Source organism: Thalia democratica, chromosome 7, assembly GCF_965202585.1.
Source record: "Thalia democratica chromosome 7, ktThaDemo2.hap1.1, whole genome shotgun sequence".
NCBI lineage: Eukaryota > Metazoa > Chordata > Thaliacea > Salpida > Salpidae > Thalia > Thalia democratica.
In genome coordinates this window covers 64,030,764-64,050,749 of record NC_139171.1, presented here as the reverse complement: position 1 = coordinate 64,050,749, position 19,986 = coordinate 64,030,764, and the positions used below count along the sequence as shown (strand labels likewise).

Below are 19,986 nucleotides of genomic sequence, written 5' to 3'. Positions count from 1 at the left end.
GGTATTTTACCTATTATTAACCTGTAGAATCTGTATAATTTATTTTATTTTAATTTCAATGAAAACATGTATACACCTACTTTAATCTATGCATTATTCTTACATTACAGTAATTATCTTTTAACAGAACCCAGTTGAAGTGTGTTGATTAGTTAACACACAGAAACATATGTTTGTACAAAGGAAGATAACTGTATAGTTAGTTTTATTTATATTCAGTGAACTTGTTTAAATAGGATTTTTTGGTAGCAAACGGTTAAATCTATATTTTGAACAGTTATAATTGTTTTATATCCTAATATTCTTAATGATATAAATTTTGAAGGTAAATTTTTAAAATACATTGTTGTTAAGAAAAATATTTAAAGTTGCTTTAAAATCTATAAACAACTTTCGTTCATAACATAAACTTAAATTTTTAGGCAAAACAAAGAATAAACGATTAAAAGTGATTTCGATAGTCAAGTCAAGTTTATTGTTTTTAGATGAAAACAGTAAAGTATGCCTAGTAATGAACAAGAAAGTAAAAATTCAAAATGCTGCAATTTATTATCAGTTATCTAGACTTTTCTATTTACCAAGTCTTTACAAAAATATGATTAGCTATATAGAACGTTGTTTTAGCATGATAGTTGAAACAGAAAGCTTTCTAGAGTTGGATTTAAAAGCTATTTTTAAAATAATTGCAAGTTCTAGTTTACAAATCGATTCAGAAGTTGTAATTTACAATGCAGCAAATGATTGGTTAAATTACAACATAGAAGAACGTGGCAAATTTGCAAAACAATTGTTGTTAAAAGTTCGTCTCAATCTTTTACCAGATCACTGTTTAGAATATCTCTTAAATGAGTCTACATATATTTCTAGGAATGATGATTGTGTTGAAGTATTTAACAACAGAAATAGATTTTATCAGTTAAATTCTACAGTTTGTAATAAAAGTAGATACTGTTGTCAAACAATCTGCAATGTAATTATTTGTGGAGGACTTAGTTTTTCAAGAGATAGAGCCATTTGTCAAGTGAAACGGTTTGATGAAAACATCAACAAAAGACTTTCAAATCTTCCGTCAATGTTAGCAGAAAGATATACTTCTAAAGCAATTTATCTTAAAGGAGATATTTATGTTTTTGGTGGTTTTGATAGTAATCTCAGTCGTATAAAGTCTGTTGAAAAATATTCACTTAAGAAGAAAAGATGGAGTGTAGTAACTAATATACCTGATGAACGTCAAAACTTTTGTGCCTGTGCATTTATGGATAAAGTTTATATATTTGGAGGTAGTAATCCCGAACCTCCTCAAACATTAAGTTCTTGCCTTCAATTTGACACAAAACAATTAAAATGGAAAAAAGTTGCAGAAATGAACGAAATGAGACAAAGCGCAGCATGTGCAATATTTGAAGAAAAGATTGTTGTTTCAGGTGGATATAACAACTACAATATTACAAACACAGTAGAATCGTATGATGTTTTTGCCGATACTTGGACACAAATGCCAAGTATGGTTGTAAGGAGAAGCGAACACAGTTTAGTTTGTGTTAAAAGTAGTGATGTACCGGACCCACAATTTCGGGTCCGGCCGGACCCGGATCCGGACTTTTTTTTCAAATTAGAATCCGGCCGGAACCGGATCCGGACTTTTTTTTCAAACTAGAATCCGGCCGGAACCGGATCCGGACTTTTTTTTCAAATTAAAGTCCGGCCGGAACCGGATCCGGACTTTTTTTTTCAAATTAGAATCCGGCCGGATCCGGATATCAGACAAAAATGGCAATATCCGGCCGGACCCGGACCCGGATAGTGAGTGCGGTGCATTACTAGAATAAACTAGCCTGAGTCAGAATGAGGTTTTTAGAAACTGAAAAAAAAAGAACTTTAATCTAATAATAAGTAGAACAGCTAGCCCCAAAGTTTACAAATTTAGGTGTTATTTACAATTAAAAATCTGAAATCAAGTTCTTGAACAAAATACACTAGAAAATTACAAAATATTCAAAACTGGATCAGCTTAAACTTATTCAAAATCTAAAAGATAACTAGCCTGAGTTTTTATATAAAACTAAACTAGCCTGAGGCAGTCCAAGATTTTCTAAAATTCCCAAAAATTTTTAAACTAGTAGGGTTGCCACTGTTTAAGTCAATAAAACTAGCTAGAGTGGGTATAAACAAGCCTGAGTAAGAATGAGGTTTTTAAAAACTGAAAAAATTACTTTAATCTAATAATCAGTAGAACAGCTAGCAAAGGTTGACAATTTGGTAGCAAAGTTGTGGACTGATTGTGGTACACTTAACTTATTATACTACCCATCATAGTTAAATCCTACCTTATCTAATTAATATCTAACAAACACTAAATTCTAACTGAGACTACTTTCTATAATCAGACACAACAGTTTTAAGTGATGAATCTTTTATATAAAACACAACAAGAAATACTAGCATAAAGAAAATTATTAATTACTTTGGTAACACTTTAAAAACTGGAAGCTATTTAAATCTATATCAAAAGACTTAAAACAAAAAAATAAAAATTAAATAAAACTATTCGTAAACAAGAAACTGTAAAATTTTTAATAAACTATTAAACTATAAACCTGGATTAAATATTTAAACAATTAAACACCTGTTGAAATATTCTTTTTTTAAATAAAACACTACTTACAATAAGCATTCAAAAAAACGTTCAAGATATTTTCTTGCTTCAAGCTACACGCCAAACTAACTATCTGCTTACATATAAACTGCCTGTCATATTCTGATGTTTTGTTGCATCAGTATTTAGTTTGAAACATTTCGTCATATGATTCTCATTGGCTCGTACATTCAACCGTATTAACTCTAAATATTCTCTGAGCTCAACTTATACTTAACTTAACTAACAATAAATAATGCAAGTATTCCAAAGTTTTCAATTTTATAACATATGTAAAGAGTTGCATTTCATGAAATGTTTATTTCATAGTTTAAATGTAAACAAATGTAAATTAGTCACATTTAGAAAATGAGCCAATCACGGTAGGTGTTTAATTTTAACTGACGAAAATAACTCTTATTAGTTTACACAGGGTTTGTTTTTGAAAAATACTTTTCAGTATGCTCTTTTTTACTAACTAGATCCGGGTCCGGCCGGATCTCTGTTAGGATCCGGCCGGACCCGGATCCGGACTTTTTTTTCAAATTAGAATCCGGCCGGAACCGGACCCGGACTTTTTTTTCAAATTAGAATCCGGCCGGAACCGGATCCGGACTTTTTTTTCAAATTAGAATCCGGCCGGATCCGGATATCAGACAAAAATGGCAATATCCGGCCGGACCCGGACCCGGATAGTGAGTCCGGTACATCACTAGTTAAAAGCAAGTTATTTGCAATTGGTAGTGCAAATTTTAACACGAATTGTGAAGTATTTGATAAAACTAGCAATATGTTTGTGGCATTTGAGACACCTAAATTTCATTCACTTGATGTTACAGCTGTATCAATTGGGAGTAAAATATTTGTTCTTCATGATTATGAAGACCGTGTACTATGTTATGATGTTGATAATGATAATTGGTCGAAAAATTCGTGTAAAGCTCTTCAAAGCATTTCTGCTTACTCAGCTGTCAGAATACCTTTACATTAAAAACTAGCATACGCAATATACTAGTAAAATGATAGTGATACTTGAGTAAATATTGAACGCTGTGTAAATTGAAAGTGATTCTTAAAAATTATTTAAGTTAAAAAGTTCTAGTTATTTAGGTTTTAAATGTAAAGTTTTTTTAACTGAAATTTAAAGTTAGGATGTGTATTTTTTATTGCACACTATGCTTATTTGTTTTATTTTTATGATTTGTTCTTGAATCAACATCAAATTACATGAGTTGAGTATAACTCAGTAACTGGACTATAATTTCGTAAGGTTTTTAAACGACTTTTTAGCATTTTTTTTGTCGTTCAATAAACTATATATGCTTAAAAGACGATTTAATATAATCTCAAGTTCTTCAGATTTGTTTATACACGTGTCTTGACAATTATATAACTTTTTTTTAAATATACATATTTTTGATATTCGTGCACAAATATTTTCTACTTAATGATGCGTTTTAGTGTTTAATGGAAATAAATTCTTTTAGAATAGTACGTATTGTATTGTGTCAATATTTATAAATAGATTTATGTTATATTTCAGACGTGTTATAAAGAAAATAAACTAATGACTACTAGTTATTTCATGCTGATTTATTGACAGTGTTTTTATATTGTACCAGCTTAGTTATTTATATAACTTTAAATCACTTATTTTCTTAAACATATTCGTACTCTTTCGATGCAATTTTTAAGTACTTTTTTGTAATTTTTACAAATTAGTCATTTTATTTATAAAATTCTAACTTTATTTTTAACAAACAGATCAATGTTAATTGCTTTAAATTTTAAAGTTATTAGTGGTAGTTGAAGCAATCTTTGTAAATTTATTTGATTCCCTTTTGACGGCTTGATTGTTTAGAAAGTAAATTTTTTAAGTATGCAGCAGGCAAAAACATATATTACTACTATTAGTTAATTTTCATACATGTAACTTGTTTTTGATAAGTACTAAAAACTTTTAACCAGCATTTTTTTTCTAAATTTAACAAATATTTTACTTTATAATGTTGTTTATATATTTTTTTATGATTCTAGAAAAACATTTTAAACATTTATTATTTTAATTAAAATTCGATAACGACGTTTCACCCAAAATTTGGACCCTCAGGTCTGTAAAGTAAAATATGATGAATATGGATAACTCAATAAACAGTGTAAAATAATTAATTTAATCAGTTTATAAAATTTTTAAAAATCAATTATTCAATGCTATAGATTATTTGTAAACTTTTAACATTTTTTCTACTCTTTAAAATTATTGTTGATTTAAACAAAAATAAAAAAAATCATAAACAATCAAAGTACTTTATATTTAAAAATAATAATATTTTCATTATAGTTTTGGATGCTTACAGCAAAAATAGCTCAAACGAACTCAAATCGAAAATGGCATTTAACAAATAAAAGTACGGTAAAGGTTAATAACAAAAAACAATTAATAAAAATTCGTTAAGTTCTAAAATACAGTTTTCTAAAATGCGGGCAGGTGTAAAAAGGTTCTCATCTTTTAATTTAATTGCCTTTTTTTTTGTTAGCCAGTGCTATTTCAAATTTCCGGTTTGCAAATTTAACAGATTTTACTTACGTTCTTTAATTTTCTAAATCTTATGCATAATGCTCCATTTAAATTTGTACGTACGTTTTTGTTTTTTAATTTCCAAGTGTACTTAAAAAGTTATGTTCCTTTGTTTTCTTAGTTTTTTACGTCACTAAAAAACGTACCATCTCTTTTTAAATGAACCTCCCGTATATTCTATTTACTATTTAATTTCGTTTTGTGTAGTAATTGTTGTCTTGTTTACTACATTCTCTTGCATGGACTTACTAATTAACAAGCAGAAGATATTTCTGAGGTAGCTGCACATACTTTTGTCTTGATCTTTCTTACAATTTGTTCTGTTTAGTACCTTCTTTGTGTGTCACCTCATAATGACTTAAAATTTTCAACACAACAGTAGGATGATTTGCAGTTGTTTATGTTAGAAATCTTTTCCATGGTTTTTAAAATATTTATCAATTAGCTCTAAGAATTTTTCCAAATATTAGTAAAAACTTGTTGTCAAGAGGAGGTTTAAGAGCATAATTTTTCTTGTTTTTTTTTTAGATTTATAGGTTTGGTCTTCTTTTTGTATCCCAGTTCGTGTTTGAAGTAAAATTGGCGTAGAACAACTTGGTACTTATTTTTTTATTGTTGAAGTTGTTTTGGTCTGTGGGCAGTCTATTTAATCTTTTTTTTATCGTTTTCTGTTGGTTTTTTCTCATTTATATCAAAGTTATCGGTCTTTTTGTGCATTTAGAATATGTACTTACTTAAACGTTATAGAAAACAACCTTAATTAGAAAAAGAATAAAAAAAATATTACTTAGGAAAGTTCAACACTACACTTACTTTATAAAACAAAAAAAAAATATTATTGAAAAACGCTCTAAAAAATCGAGTGTAATATATCATTCATTATGTAATGTCCAAAAAAGATAATCATCATTTTAAAAATTTGTATTAAAAGTACTAAATACACCTTAAATAGTTATCTTTGACGCGGACTAAAACGAAAATAGTCTAACCCTTTAAGGACCTAAAGATAAAAACAAAACATAATTAGCTTGTACAACATTAATTAGAATCGAAAGATTAAAAATTTAATTAATAACTACTTTAAACTTAAGTTAAACGTAGTTAAAAATACATTTGTCATTTTAAACTATTGTCCAAGAAAAGGCAATTAGTTTTTTTAAACTGACTATCGAAATACTTACATACATTATTGAAAACATATTGAACTTTTTGATTTACTTGTTTATTATGAGTTTAAATAACAATTTTTTTAGCATTAAAAATCTTTTTTTGTCACTCAGATGAATACATAAATGTAAAAAAGGAGAACAGAACTATTTCATAAATACTATAAATATTAATGATAAATAAATAATTATTTAATGATTTTCTATTTTTATTAGTTTGTTATTTTGTATTATTTACTTATCTATTTTGAAATTGTACTAGTAATAAGTAGGCCAAATATGTTAAACTAAAAACAAGTTTATAGGCAAAATAGGCATTTATAGGCAAAAAAAATATTTCCAACTTTCGTCTAATAACAGATATACGTTAAGAAAAATTTATTAAAAAAACCCATGAAAGATTTCAAATGGAATTTAGTTTTGTTGCTTAACTAATTAAGATGACCATAACTTAAGACTTGTTGCCATATAATTTGAAATCTTGTGTCCGAAATTTGTAAAAAACGTTCTAGCAAAATTATCAATGGTTATGAAAAATACATATTAAGCTTAATATTGTTAAAAGTTGGTTTAAGATATATATATTTTGTTAAAAACAATTATTAAAGTGCAAAGTATGACGACAAGTTTTGATTTATTTTTCAAAAACTTCTATACTTTTGTATAGATACAAATATCTTTAAATACTTATAACACAACAAAAGTTTTTTTTTTTAATACTATTTAGTCTGTAACTTAAATCGAATACTTCAAACTTTATTGATATTTAAATGTTAATAAAAAAAATATATTAAACTTAAATAATTTAAAATATTATCATTTATACTTAATTTTATAAATAGAACTATAAGTATTTTGATAGTATTTAAGTAAAATATTTAACAAACTGATTAAAAGAATTAATAAAATTTAAACGTTAAATGTACTCTTTGGTACAGATCATATTATCATGAAAAGTTACCCATTCTGAAATAGTAAACAGAAAATATTATAATGTAAAATCTTATGGTATTCTATTGCTAGCAAATTATTCATGATTATTCATTATTTCTAACGTTTAACATTTCTTCTGTTCTTGTACATATTCTTGTACTAGTTTGGTCCGAGTTTATATTAAATTGCTGCACTATGTTGTCTGAATTTAAACAGTGGAACTTTGACTTTTCTGAGTTTGATTTGTTGCATCAAAGTTGTCCTATTTTGAACAAACGGGAATTTGACTTGTCCGTGTTTAAATTGTTGCCTATAAGTTCTCCAAATCAGAAATTTTAGATTTTAAATTGTCAAAAAATAAATTTTCGCATTTAAGTAGTGCGAATTTGAATTGTCCGAGTTTAAATAATGGAGTTATTCAAATTCGATTTGTGGGAGTTTGAATTGTCTTAGTTTAATTTATTGCATTTAAGTTGCCTGCAATTGAATTGTGGAAATTTGACTAATCCGAGTTTAAATTGTTGCATTTAATTTGTCCAAATTTGAACTGTGGAAATTTGACTTTATCAAGTTTAAATTGTTGCATTTAAGTTGTCTTAATTTGAACTGTTCAAGTTTGACTTGTCCGTGTTTAAATTTTCCCATTTAAGTTGTCAAAAATTTAATTTTCAGATTTTGAATTGTCGAGTTTAAAATGCCGCATTTAATTTGTCCGAATTTGAAATTTTAGAATATGACTTGTCCGAACTAAAAATGTTGCATTTAAGTTGTTCGAATTTGAGTTTTCGGAATTTGAATTGTCCAAGTTTGATTAGTTGGTATTTGAAATGTTGGAATTTGAGTTGCCCAAATGTGAATTGTTGAGTTTGGGTTGACAGAAATTGATTTGTCTAAATGTGAGTTGTTGTACTTCGAGTATTAAGAAATTTAATAGTTGTGCACCCAACTTTAATTGAGTAAGTTAGAATTTTTAACAAGCCTTAATTGAAAGCACTCAAAAAATAAAGATATGTTTTTTAAATATATATATTTTTCAGTTTAAGATTAGTTATAAAATAAATAATTTTGATCAATATAGATTACCTATTTTAGATAATGTGTTTCTCATAAAAAGAAAATAAAAAAAAATTTTGTATGCCTTTTAAAGTCAAATAAAATATAAATTTAGATGAAGCTTACAGACGAAGCTTTTCAAATTACCGTTGTTCAACTACTTATCTTCAGTTTTAGTTCAAAAAGGTTTTGTATTCATATATTTTACTGAGCCTGTAATTTGTTGTTAGTTTTAATGAAGACACCCAGAGCTTAAAAATGTTTATGTTTCGGAAGAACGTGCGTGCAAATAAATAACAAAAAATTAAATTCAGTTATTGTAAGTGTTAACTAGTAATAGCCTAAAAAAATAATTTATAGTTAAGTTCAAAACTATAAAAGCAGTAATCAACTAATATCGGTAAGAAACTGATGTTAGCAACACTAGTAATTGATAAAGTTACTAGTTTATAAAGCAATATTTCTAAAGTTATTTGAAAACTAAGTTATAACAAAGTAATGATATTAACATATCAATTTCTTATTTAAAGCGTGTGAATAAATATGGAATTTTTTGTAACAATAAAATCAACGATAAGCTTTCTCAAAACAATTTTACCAATTCGCAAAACATTTATTCAAGTGAGTTAATTTCATTCAGACGCGTATATATCAGCGTTTGTCTTTCAAGTACGCGTTAAAGTTAGTTATTTTATTTACTGCAAGGCATTTTAACAAGCTAAGCTCAATTTCGAGTTTTGAGAATTAAGAAAACGTCTACATCACGGAGTTGATGTTAGTATTTTATTTAATTTTACAATTGTTAATACTTTTTATAGATTTTATTTGTGTCGTGATTTAATAGTTTCGTTCTTTAGAACTAAGAATTATTATCGGAAATAAAGTAAATTGAATTTATTCAAAGAGTGTTTTATTCATAACTTAGGAAAAAGTTTGTAACTATATTGAGCTACTTGTAAGTTAAGTAAGTTAAGCAATTTTAGCAAATGCATGGAGTAGAATAAATTATGCTAACATTTTAAGTTTGAGTTTTTTTAAACATTTATAATACTCACACAAATATTGAAATTAAGCGAGTGTACATAAAGTTTTACATTTGTTGTTGATACATGTTCTTGAAAACGCGGGTATTATTTTTTTTTAGCTTCACATGAAGCTTACTAACAAATCATAAAAATGTTAGAAATCATGTCTAAAACTTACATTTATTTACTGTAGTAAAATTCAATCTGTAACAAATATTTTCTACGGTAAAGTAATAAAGTTTAACACTAAACATTATATTTATATAAACCTTTAAATTTTATTTAAAACAATTTTTTCATTCAAAAGAACTTGAAAATGTTTTACCAGAATTTATCACAAAAAGAAGCAGCTTTTAAAGCCATTGACTGTTTTTATAAACAAGTGTAAGTAGAGCTAAAAGTACGAAAAAAATATGATTGTACGACAAAGGTAATAAAGAATTAAAAAAGATTTAAGTGCAAATATAAAAATTAATAATTTATGTCATAGCAAACAGTATTTGATATAAAAATAATTAATCTTCTTTTTATAACTGACTAAAAATGTATTATTACTCAAGATATCTAATAAAGTAAAAATTTACTTAATAACAAAATTCTTTTAAACATCATTAAAAATACAAAAAAAAATCAATAAGTTTACAACTATATCTTATATAGTATGAATTCGTGATCAAACTTAGTTTTTTTATTACTTATTACATCAGACATACAAAAATAGAAATACTTTACAAACTAGTTCTGTATTTAGCATGCTTAAAACAATAGTTTTTAACAATTTTTTTCTTGTTTTCTTCTTAATCGTTTAAAGCCGTTGATTATATTAGGTATTTCAAGATTTATATAATTACTCTTTATGATAAAAGCTTACAAATAACGATTGCTCTTTTTTTAACCAGTAGCTCATTGTATACTTAATATAAAATACTTAATTGAGTCTAAATCTTCAAGTACGATTTTTAGCTTCAAACTTTTTATTTATTAAAATAGTTTTAAAATGATTAAAAAACCTTGGTTACTCTATTTTGCTCAAATAAAATCTGCATAGATATGTAAGTTTATTTCTTTAAAGAAGTTGTATTAAATATAGTAAAACGAATATCTGTATAAATTAATATAAGAATAAAATTGCATAAACTTTATTCTGATAAAACAAACCTAATTAAGTTTGACAAACAAACCTTTGTATCACGGACTTTGGTTTGCAACTAACTAAATTATATTTGTTTATATAAAAAATTTGAAGACGTACTGTTGTGTTGAAAAATTTTAGTTCTTTACGTTCTACTACTTTTGCCCCTATACTACAATATATAATACAACTAATTAAATGTCAATGTGTGTATAATATATATATATTCATATATATATGTGTGCATCAAAAATAAAGAAGCGTTGTTCCTGATGCAAATGTTTTATAGTCTAATGAAAAAACTAGTTCATCAGGCAATTTGTTTATATAAAAACAGAAAAAATTTAGCTAAACAAAATCTATAATCATCATTACTTGTAGTATACGATTAATGGTAAAAAAAAGCAACAAAATTGTTTTAAATCAAAGTTTAAAATTTTTAAACAAACTATTAACATTAATTTCAATTATAGATTGTACAAATATTAAACGCAAAAATTATATTTCGTCATCTTTTTAAATAGTTTGTTTTTGGCATTTAAAACTAATAATACATTAGTAAATTTAAGTTCTAGGTGTTTAAAACCAAATAATTATAATCTTAGTTCAATGTTTATAAAAACTAGTCCAAACTAATTCTAAATAGTGTTAAAATCATTTAATAAATAAAGTTTTTGTAGTATAGTAAGTATATATGAGCTTCATTTCAACCTAAAAAAAATAAGTTGGCTAGACGAACGAGAGAATACGCATAATTATTAACTCATTTTTATAAAAACGCTAAAACTTAACATTTTCGAGATAATAAAAAAACTATTAAACACTCAATAAAAAACTCCATATTTATTTTGTTTTAACATTAAATTAAGGCAAATATTCGAGAAATGAACATTTGCAAGCTAAATTTTACGTCATAAATAAATAATACTTTTATTTTAATTAGTTTTCTACAATAATTCTTAAAAACTTAACATCACCTTGTTTATTTAAAGTAAATTTGTTCAAGTTTAATAGATCATAAGCATTATTGTAAATTGTTAGTTTTAAAACAAATTTTTCTAAAACTTAAAATTGTAAAAAAGAACTGACTTATTTAGTGTTTAAACTAAATCATAAGTTTTCTTTTACGCTTATATTTAAATGTAGACTTGTTTAAAAAATTTTGAGTTTGTTTGAATATTTTATTAATCATAGCAACACCAAAAAAAATAAAATTGTATCAATTATAACAAATGATTTTACAAATAAAAGTAAAATTTTAAGAAAAAAATATTACTACTATAGTTTACTATATACAAACAAAAACAACGTTTAATTTTTACAAATATTTTATGTGACTTATAAATAATAATTACTACTTCTTAATGTTTTTAAATAAAATATAAAACAAACTACTGTAAAGGTAGTTTAGTTGTAGTTTATTTAATTTCATTTAAAATATCTTAATAAACAAAAAATTCTTGATATCATAACAAAAGGTGATACTTTTATTTTTACTAGAAAAATCAAAGACGTAAGAAAATATCAATGTGTTAAAATTAAAACTGTTCAGAAAGTTCGAATGCATGTAATAAATATGAAATATGTTCTAGATTTAAACTAAAAATAAACTTGATCTACAAGTTTGTTAAAAGTTTTAGAAATTAAAGCTGAAGGTGTCCTGGACAAGACATTAAAAGGTATCCGTGGTGTACGACTTGATAACCGAAATGATTTTTTCGTGCACCAGGTCCTAGGACCAAATATTTTAAGCTCTTTTTTGTCGTTTGATAAAAAATAGCAATTAAAACATCTTGCATAAAGGAACTTCCTCTTTTAAATTTCAATGTATAAAAATACTTTGTATTTAAGTATTTTAATAAATAAGAATATTTATAAATGCTTATAAAAAGTTTTATAGTCGAAAAATTTTGTTTACACTTTTGTTTCGTTAAAACGCTTTTATTTTTATTATTATATACGTAAAGCACTAATATATACAGAACTTAAAGATTATTAATAATTAACTATTAGAATTTTTTTGTAGACTTTTAAAATTAAAAATAGGTTATTTTAGATAATGGTTAAATTTAAAAAAGTCTATAATATTTAAATAGAAAGCTTTAAAACTAAAATTGACAGATATAATAATTTAATATACACTTTTAGTGTGTGGTACATCGTGTAAAATTTTTAGACCATTCGGAAGTTAATGAGCCGTAAATATTTTTAGTATATATATTTTTGATGCGTTAGATTTATTACAGTTTTACAATGTCTACACAAAAAATACTCGAAATTTTTTTAAATCTTTATAAATTCATTGTGTAGTATTTATACACTTGTTTTCAACCTTATTGTATGCATTCCTATATTAATAAGCTTATCGATAATATTATTTTTACACTAAAATTTTTTATTTGGTTAAAATAAGTTTTAAAACCTTTCACTAACTATTTTATTTTATCATACTTTAACAAGTAAGCAATAATAATTAATAGTAGAAATAAAGTTTTTCCTTTTATTTTACTTAATCATTAATTGTCGCTTTAAACGCTTTAAAATTTATTTCAGCAATCATACTGAATATATGTTTAACAAAACTTTTGAATTAAAAGTAAAAAAGATGCATATTTAAGAATATATGAAATTAAGAAAAGATAAAAATAAAGTTAATAAAGAAAAATTTCGTTGTAATATTCTTTCGTAAACAAATATTTTATTTCTTAAATAAACTCGAATGTTTGTATGAATGAACTATATTAAATAAGAAAAGGTTATTAATTAATATTTTAACAAAACTTTTTTCTAATAATTATTTTTGTCTATGAATTTAACACTAATGATATATAATATTTGATACTATAGAAGACTTATAAAATTCATACTAACCTTAATTACTTTAAAAACCACAAAAATTTATTGTTAAAATACACTTAAAATAAAACAACAAAGCAAAGTTTATTATCCTTAAATAAAAAATTGTTACTTTATTTAAAATACAGCTTAACAATAACAGTTCAAAATGAAAAAAAAAAGTTTTTTTAACATAAAACACAATCGAGTTTAACGTATTATAAAATATCGTAAGAAAAACATTTTGAATTGAAATACAAATCTTAATTGTATTCCTTTAATTTAGTCTAATTGTAAAAAAGTATACTATCATCATAGATTAGTATTTTTCTATTTTAAACCAAAATATTGGTTTCAAAATTAGAAGTTGGATTATGCAAAACTTTATATTTAGCCTTAGCACCTCTTTAAATTAAATAAATGCATGTAGTTAAACGTTTGTGTTTATGAAGCAAAGTTAAAGTTTTAAACTTTACGATATTTATTTTAGTCTGAATATCGATTTCTAGTTTTTAAAGAAAGAACATCTTCCAAAAAAAAAAATAACTAATATTTTAGAAATTAATTTTTAAAAGCTTAAGTTTATAATTCAAAATATGTTAAAAAATGTATAAAAAAGCATAGTAAAAATAGCACTACTTCAACTTATTAAAAATTAAAAAAAAAATTGTCTAGTTCTTGACTAATAAGAAATATTTCTTCAAATATTAAGCTTTTAAACATTTAGAAACAAACATAGAAACTTGTAGTTAGTTGTAGATACTTAAATTTTTTATACAACAATTACAAATTAGCTAAAAACAAAAACAAACCATATGTTTTTTTTTTTATTTTTTCGAGGTTTCCAAATATTTTAGTACAATACTTAAACGTTTATAAACTAATCAAGCGTTTTATTAATTATTTTCTTTGGAAAAAAAGAGTTTGTGAGAATTTTTTTTTACCGACTTTTTTTATTTCAAAGTGTGTATTGTTTGTGTTACTGATTTGAACAAATTTATTATATTTTTTATTCTGACACTAAAAATTTACTTTAAATTAACTAATTTATAATATAATCTAATTAGCTAGAATCATGTAAGAAACTACTATAAAATACTTCAAGCCACCGTATAACTGTGTATAACATTTTCTAGTATTTATTCTTACATACTTAACAAATAACAAATGTTTTTGAAATATTTATGGATCGTTAAGTTTTTAACGACGTGATTATCCTGTTTTTAAACATATAGTAGCAGTAGCAAAAGTTCTCTTTGTTAAAATAAAGCATAATAAGTGGAACATTTTTCGACAAATTTTATGTTGTTTTCTTGTACTATTAAATTAAATTGTTAACACTATACTAAAAAAATCTATTTGTTAAACTTTTATATTAAAGTGTAAAGAAAAATTACTTGAACATGTTTCATTTATCACAAAAGCTTAGTATAGGTTTTAAAATAATAAATATATTATTTTTAAGAAATGAATTAACCTAATTAAATCAATGTGGGTTTAAAATAATTAATCAGGCGATAAAATTATTTATTTATCAACTTTTATGATAGTTTGTAAAAAACAATAAAGCTTAAAAAATAGTTTATAATGATATTACTTCATACTGCAAAAAAATAAAGACTTTATAATTTACACATTTAATTGATATATACCGTTTAGTATACAAAACACAATGTTATACACACCATTTGCTTTTATTTAAAACATCTTACTAATCATTAGTTTTAGATAAAAAAAAATCTATGTTGATCTTATACTAACAAAGCAATGTATATACATACTAATAAAGCCTTATAACTATTTGTTTAATTATTTAACTTTTGAAAATAAGTTAAAATTAACTTCGTTGATTAAAAGTGTTTACTATTTTTTTTCATGTTTTAAAAACAGCGTAAATTTGAGAAACATACTTTTGCATGTAGAAAAATGAGACATTAAAAAATTGTTTGTGAAGCTAAGCAAACTTCAACGGTAATAAAACAAAAGATTACTTATAACTTTGTTTATTTTTAAGTTGATTTATGTTAAAAATCAGCAAGTGGTTACAATAAACGCTACCCAACTCATACATTAACTAAAAAATAAAAAAATTGTAATATTTTGAAAATTTGACAAACTGTGTGTCGCTATAAGTTTAAAATGTTATTTATTATTAACACAGTTTGGTTAACAACAACAAAAAACAAACTTAAACAACAAAAAACTAATAATTTATTTTATCTTAAATATTTAAAAACTTAAAACCATATGCAGTTAATGTAAATAAGTATTTATTTTGACGGTAAAAAGTTACATTTTCTAATAGTAGCTAAAAATTGATTTTATTGATTATAAATTTCCGTAAAAAATATAATTTTTCAAACATAGTTGTTTATTGAAACATTCTACTTTATCAATAATGACTTAGATTTTTGTTTTACTAAAACATGTTCTTTTATTTTAATTATACTTATAAACTTTTCTTCTTACAAAATGTTGTGTAGAATCTACATAAGAAAAATTTCAATGAAAAATTTATGTTATACTAAAACATGTTCTTTTATTTAACTATTAAATGTTTTGGTTTTAAGAAAACAAGTAGAAAGATCTCAACTACTGCATGATAAGTAATGATTTTTTCTTGTATTTTACTTAAACTTATAAACACTTCTTCTTACAAAATTTTGTATAGAATCTAGATAAAAAAATTTCAATGAAAAATTTATGTTCTACTAAAACATTTTATTTTATTTCACTTAAACCAATAAACACTTCTTTTACAAAATTTTGTATAGAATCTACATAAAAAAAAAACTTGATTAAAAATTTATATTATAAAAATAGGTTTAATCGATAAAGAACTGCGTTCAAATTTTTTATTTTTGTATAGAAAGACACGCTAATGATTGTTATGTTAAGGCTCATTAACTTCCAACTGAATCTTCAACAAGCTTAGTTTTGATAGCTTAAAACTCATATTAACTAATATTTTTAGTTTAATAATCATTTTCTACAAAAGTTCTAAAAGTTTTTAATAATCTTTCAACTTTTTATGAAAGTGATAACTTCAACTCTAATAGCCACATAATTTTTTTTAAGAATTTGGTTCGTATACTTTTCAATTAAACAAGTAAAGTAGGCTTAGTGATCATTTTAAACGATTTCATGTTAATTCAAACTCAAATAAACGGAATTTATAAAACGAGTTGTTTTTATATTGTATTTTATACTATGATTCAGGTATCCAACTTGGTTATTAATTTATCTTCTGTTAGCAAACTTTTTTGTAAATCTTTAACAAACCGGAAATAAGAAATTAAAATTACATGCGAAAAAGTTTATTTAAAGCCATATATAAATTTTTAACTGTTTTAAGGTTTTTTAAAAAGCAAAAAAAAAAATAAAAAGCATAAAAAAACATTTAACAACACGATGAGTTGTTGAAATATTTTAGTTTCACTTATGCTTATACGTTATTTACTAAATAATATACACTTAAAGTTTTCAATAAACTTTAGTTAGTAACTGTACTAGTATTGCAATTATATAATACTAAACAAAAAATGAAATTAAAATAGACAAATAAAAATTATTTATTTGTATTGGTAGTTGCTAGCAAAGCATTTAGTAAGCACAAATAAAATCCATTTATTAATGAGTTACTAGAAAGTTTAAGTAAATTATTCTTAATATTTGTTTGCTCAAAATTAAAGAAATAACTTCACTTTTTTTTTAGTTTTTTAATACCGTTATAGCTTGCTTTAAATTTTTTTGTATTGAAAAGTAAGCTGGTGTAAAATTTAAATGAACGGTTTAACAAAATAGTTGCATTACATGTTTTAGATAACAAATGAAAAATTTAAACTATTTCCTTAGTTGAAGTTTTATTCGTTTTTTAAGCTTATATAGTTTAATAAAATATATATATTTTTTAAACTACTATTAGTAAACAATTTTATGGTTTTAATATCTTTATAAAGTTTCTTAGTTACAAAACTTAATAAAATTGTGTAAACTCTTTTTAAAATTTTTCTTTTTTACTATGGATAATATATCGTTTATAGTATTATTATTTTTCATAAATAATAATATTAGCATATCAGTTAAACAAAGCTAATAATATAAGATATTAAAACAAAAATATTAGTCTAAGAGACTATTACGATTATTTTTTTAAATATAGCAGTTAGAATTATTACCTTAACGTTAATGAAATAAATAAATTTAATAATTTTTTATATAAATGTAGCATTCTAGTAAAAAATTGATAACCTAACTCTGCTTGAATAAGTCTAAAAGTCTCTTACTTAGTAAGTTATTTTTAATAATATTCTTTATAACATAATATAGAAAAAAAACGATTAGTCTAAAAACTTTTACATTTATTTTTGAGTCTTTTCAGAGAGTCTCCTAGAAAAAAAAACTTAAAACTAATAGCTATTTTTGTTTTAACTTTAGATTTTTTAAAGCAAAGTTAAAATAGCAAACTTAACTAATGTGCGAGAAAATCGAAAACACTTTTATATTAAGTTTGTAAAAAAGCATTAAATGTTTTTTATAATTTCTAATAAAACTATTTAAGTATACGTTAAAAAACTATAAAATTTTCAAATAAGAAAAAAGTTAAAAGTTGTTTACGGAACCTAAAATTCTTAATTATGTAAGAATTTTTTCAACAGGTGTTACAAATAAAAAGTTTTACAATTATTTTAATATAAGCAGGTTGACTTCATAACAGTATCTTGTTATACATAAATTAAAAATAGAACTAATTTTTATGTATAAAAAAGAAGTCACTTAATAAATTTCGAAGCGAAGTTAAACTTTTTATAATGTTTGTATCTCTAAAATACTAAACATTTTGTATCAACATATGAATTAAAGCTATCTTAAATATAATCAAAAAGAGTACTGATTATGCTTTAAATTGTTTAAGCAATACTAAACATCTGATATCTAATATTTTCTTATATTTAATTTTCTATAACAAATTAAACTTTTGTTCATGTGTACATTTTAAAAAGCTTTATTTTAAAGCTTAAGAACATTTTTGATAAGAACATCACTATCTTAATTGGTACAACCAAATATTTTAAACCAATTTCAAATTTTCAAAAGCATAACGTCATTAAATTTTATAAACATATATTATAATTACGTCACAACACAATAGTTAAAATTTTTAAACAACAAAATTCAACTTAATGTTTTAGCTGAAGATATTTTTAATTTTTAGTTGTTCACGAGTTTTACAAGATCATAAATGTTAGTATACTTATTTATTTGTTTGATTTTAAGATTATAATATTATTAACTAGCTTACATTTTTCAAAATTTAAGGCAAGCTAACCTAATAAAATTAATATATTTCCTACAGTAATAACTTTAGATTATAAGTTTTATTTAAATTTTTATTTCGTTTTTTTTTTAGTTTTTTATTTTTTATTTCAAGTTTAGCCTAATGTCTTCTTGCATGTTATTGTAAAAATTGTTACAGATTTTATTCAACTGATGATCTCGTTCAACTAGTGAAACATTTTTTGGTAATAAAACTTAAATTTTGAGTTAACAGATTAAACTTGGTAAAGAAAATTTTATTTTACGCTTGAGCGATTTAAGTAATGGTTAAAAAAAATTATGATCAAAAAATGGTTTTAAAAGCTTGTATAAAATATTGCTTTATTAAATACTTTTAGACAACTGAAGACTACTAGTCAATTATTCAGTTATAAAACTAAAACATTTACATGTAAAAGTATAAAAACACTTAATTTTCAAATATACTTCAATGATCATTTATAAGACATTTAAAAAAAGAAACTTTTTAAAACTAAGCAAAAAATTTTTGGGTTTTGTTTTAAATGTTTGTTTTTTCTTTGTGTTTTTAAGAAATTTTTTTATAACCTCCTTAAATTCAAAATGAGTATTTTAAAAAGTTTACTTAAACCGACTTAAAAAATGCGAACAAAATGTATCAATTTTAAAACAATAATAGTATATATATTTTAGCTCATTTTATATAGTATATTAACTAAAAACGTTAAACAAAAAAACTTAGACTTATTACAAACTTAAAGTGTTAACAACTTATAAAGCTCTTATAAACATAACTTAGACTGTTTCATAAACCTTTAAAGGTTTCAAATAAGATGTACTATTATGGATATAAATGCAAGGCTACAAATTCTTTCTGTTTTATATTTGCTACTGTGTAGTTGAACTATTGTGAGCTTTTTTTAGCCTAAAATAAATTTATTTTCTTCAACCTATAAAATATTGTAAGCTTTTAATTGTTCATCACAATTTCATTCGATAATTAAAAATATTTTAAACATGACAAAAAATTCTTGAAATATTCAATTTCAGAAGTGCAATTCGAATTAACTTTATAAAGTTTACTAACATATTAAATTCTACTAAATAACAGAAAAAACTATTCATACGTGTTTATAAAACTTTGATCTAAAAATATAGCTAAAGTAGAAAATTAAGGGAAAATATGTATATCTAAGACATTAAAGTTATAGAAAATTATTGAAAGTTATTATTTGAATATTGTTATGAGCTCAAAGTACGCTCAAAGTTGTAAAAATCCTTTGAAACAATTATTTGAATATTGTTATAAGTTTAAAGTAATCGACCAAAACATA

The 19,986-nt window shown here is 23.6% G+C and overlaps 1 protein-coding gene across 1 annotated transcript; it reads left to right on the top strand.

Moving 5' to 3' along the window:
- The first annotated feature begins 625 nt into the window (after nt 1-625).
- Nucleotides 626-3,626, top strand: LOC145841698 (kelch-like protein 25). The gene is made up of 2 exons (XM_082949049.1): nt 626-1,529; nt 3,475-3,626. Exons 1-2 carry the CDS (start codon nt 626-628, stop codon nt 3,624-3,626), a joined length of 1,056 nt encoding a protein of 351 aa, XP_082805175.1.
- The last annotated feature ends 16,360 nt before the right edge of the window (nt 3,627-19,986 follow it).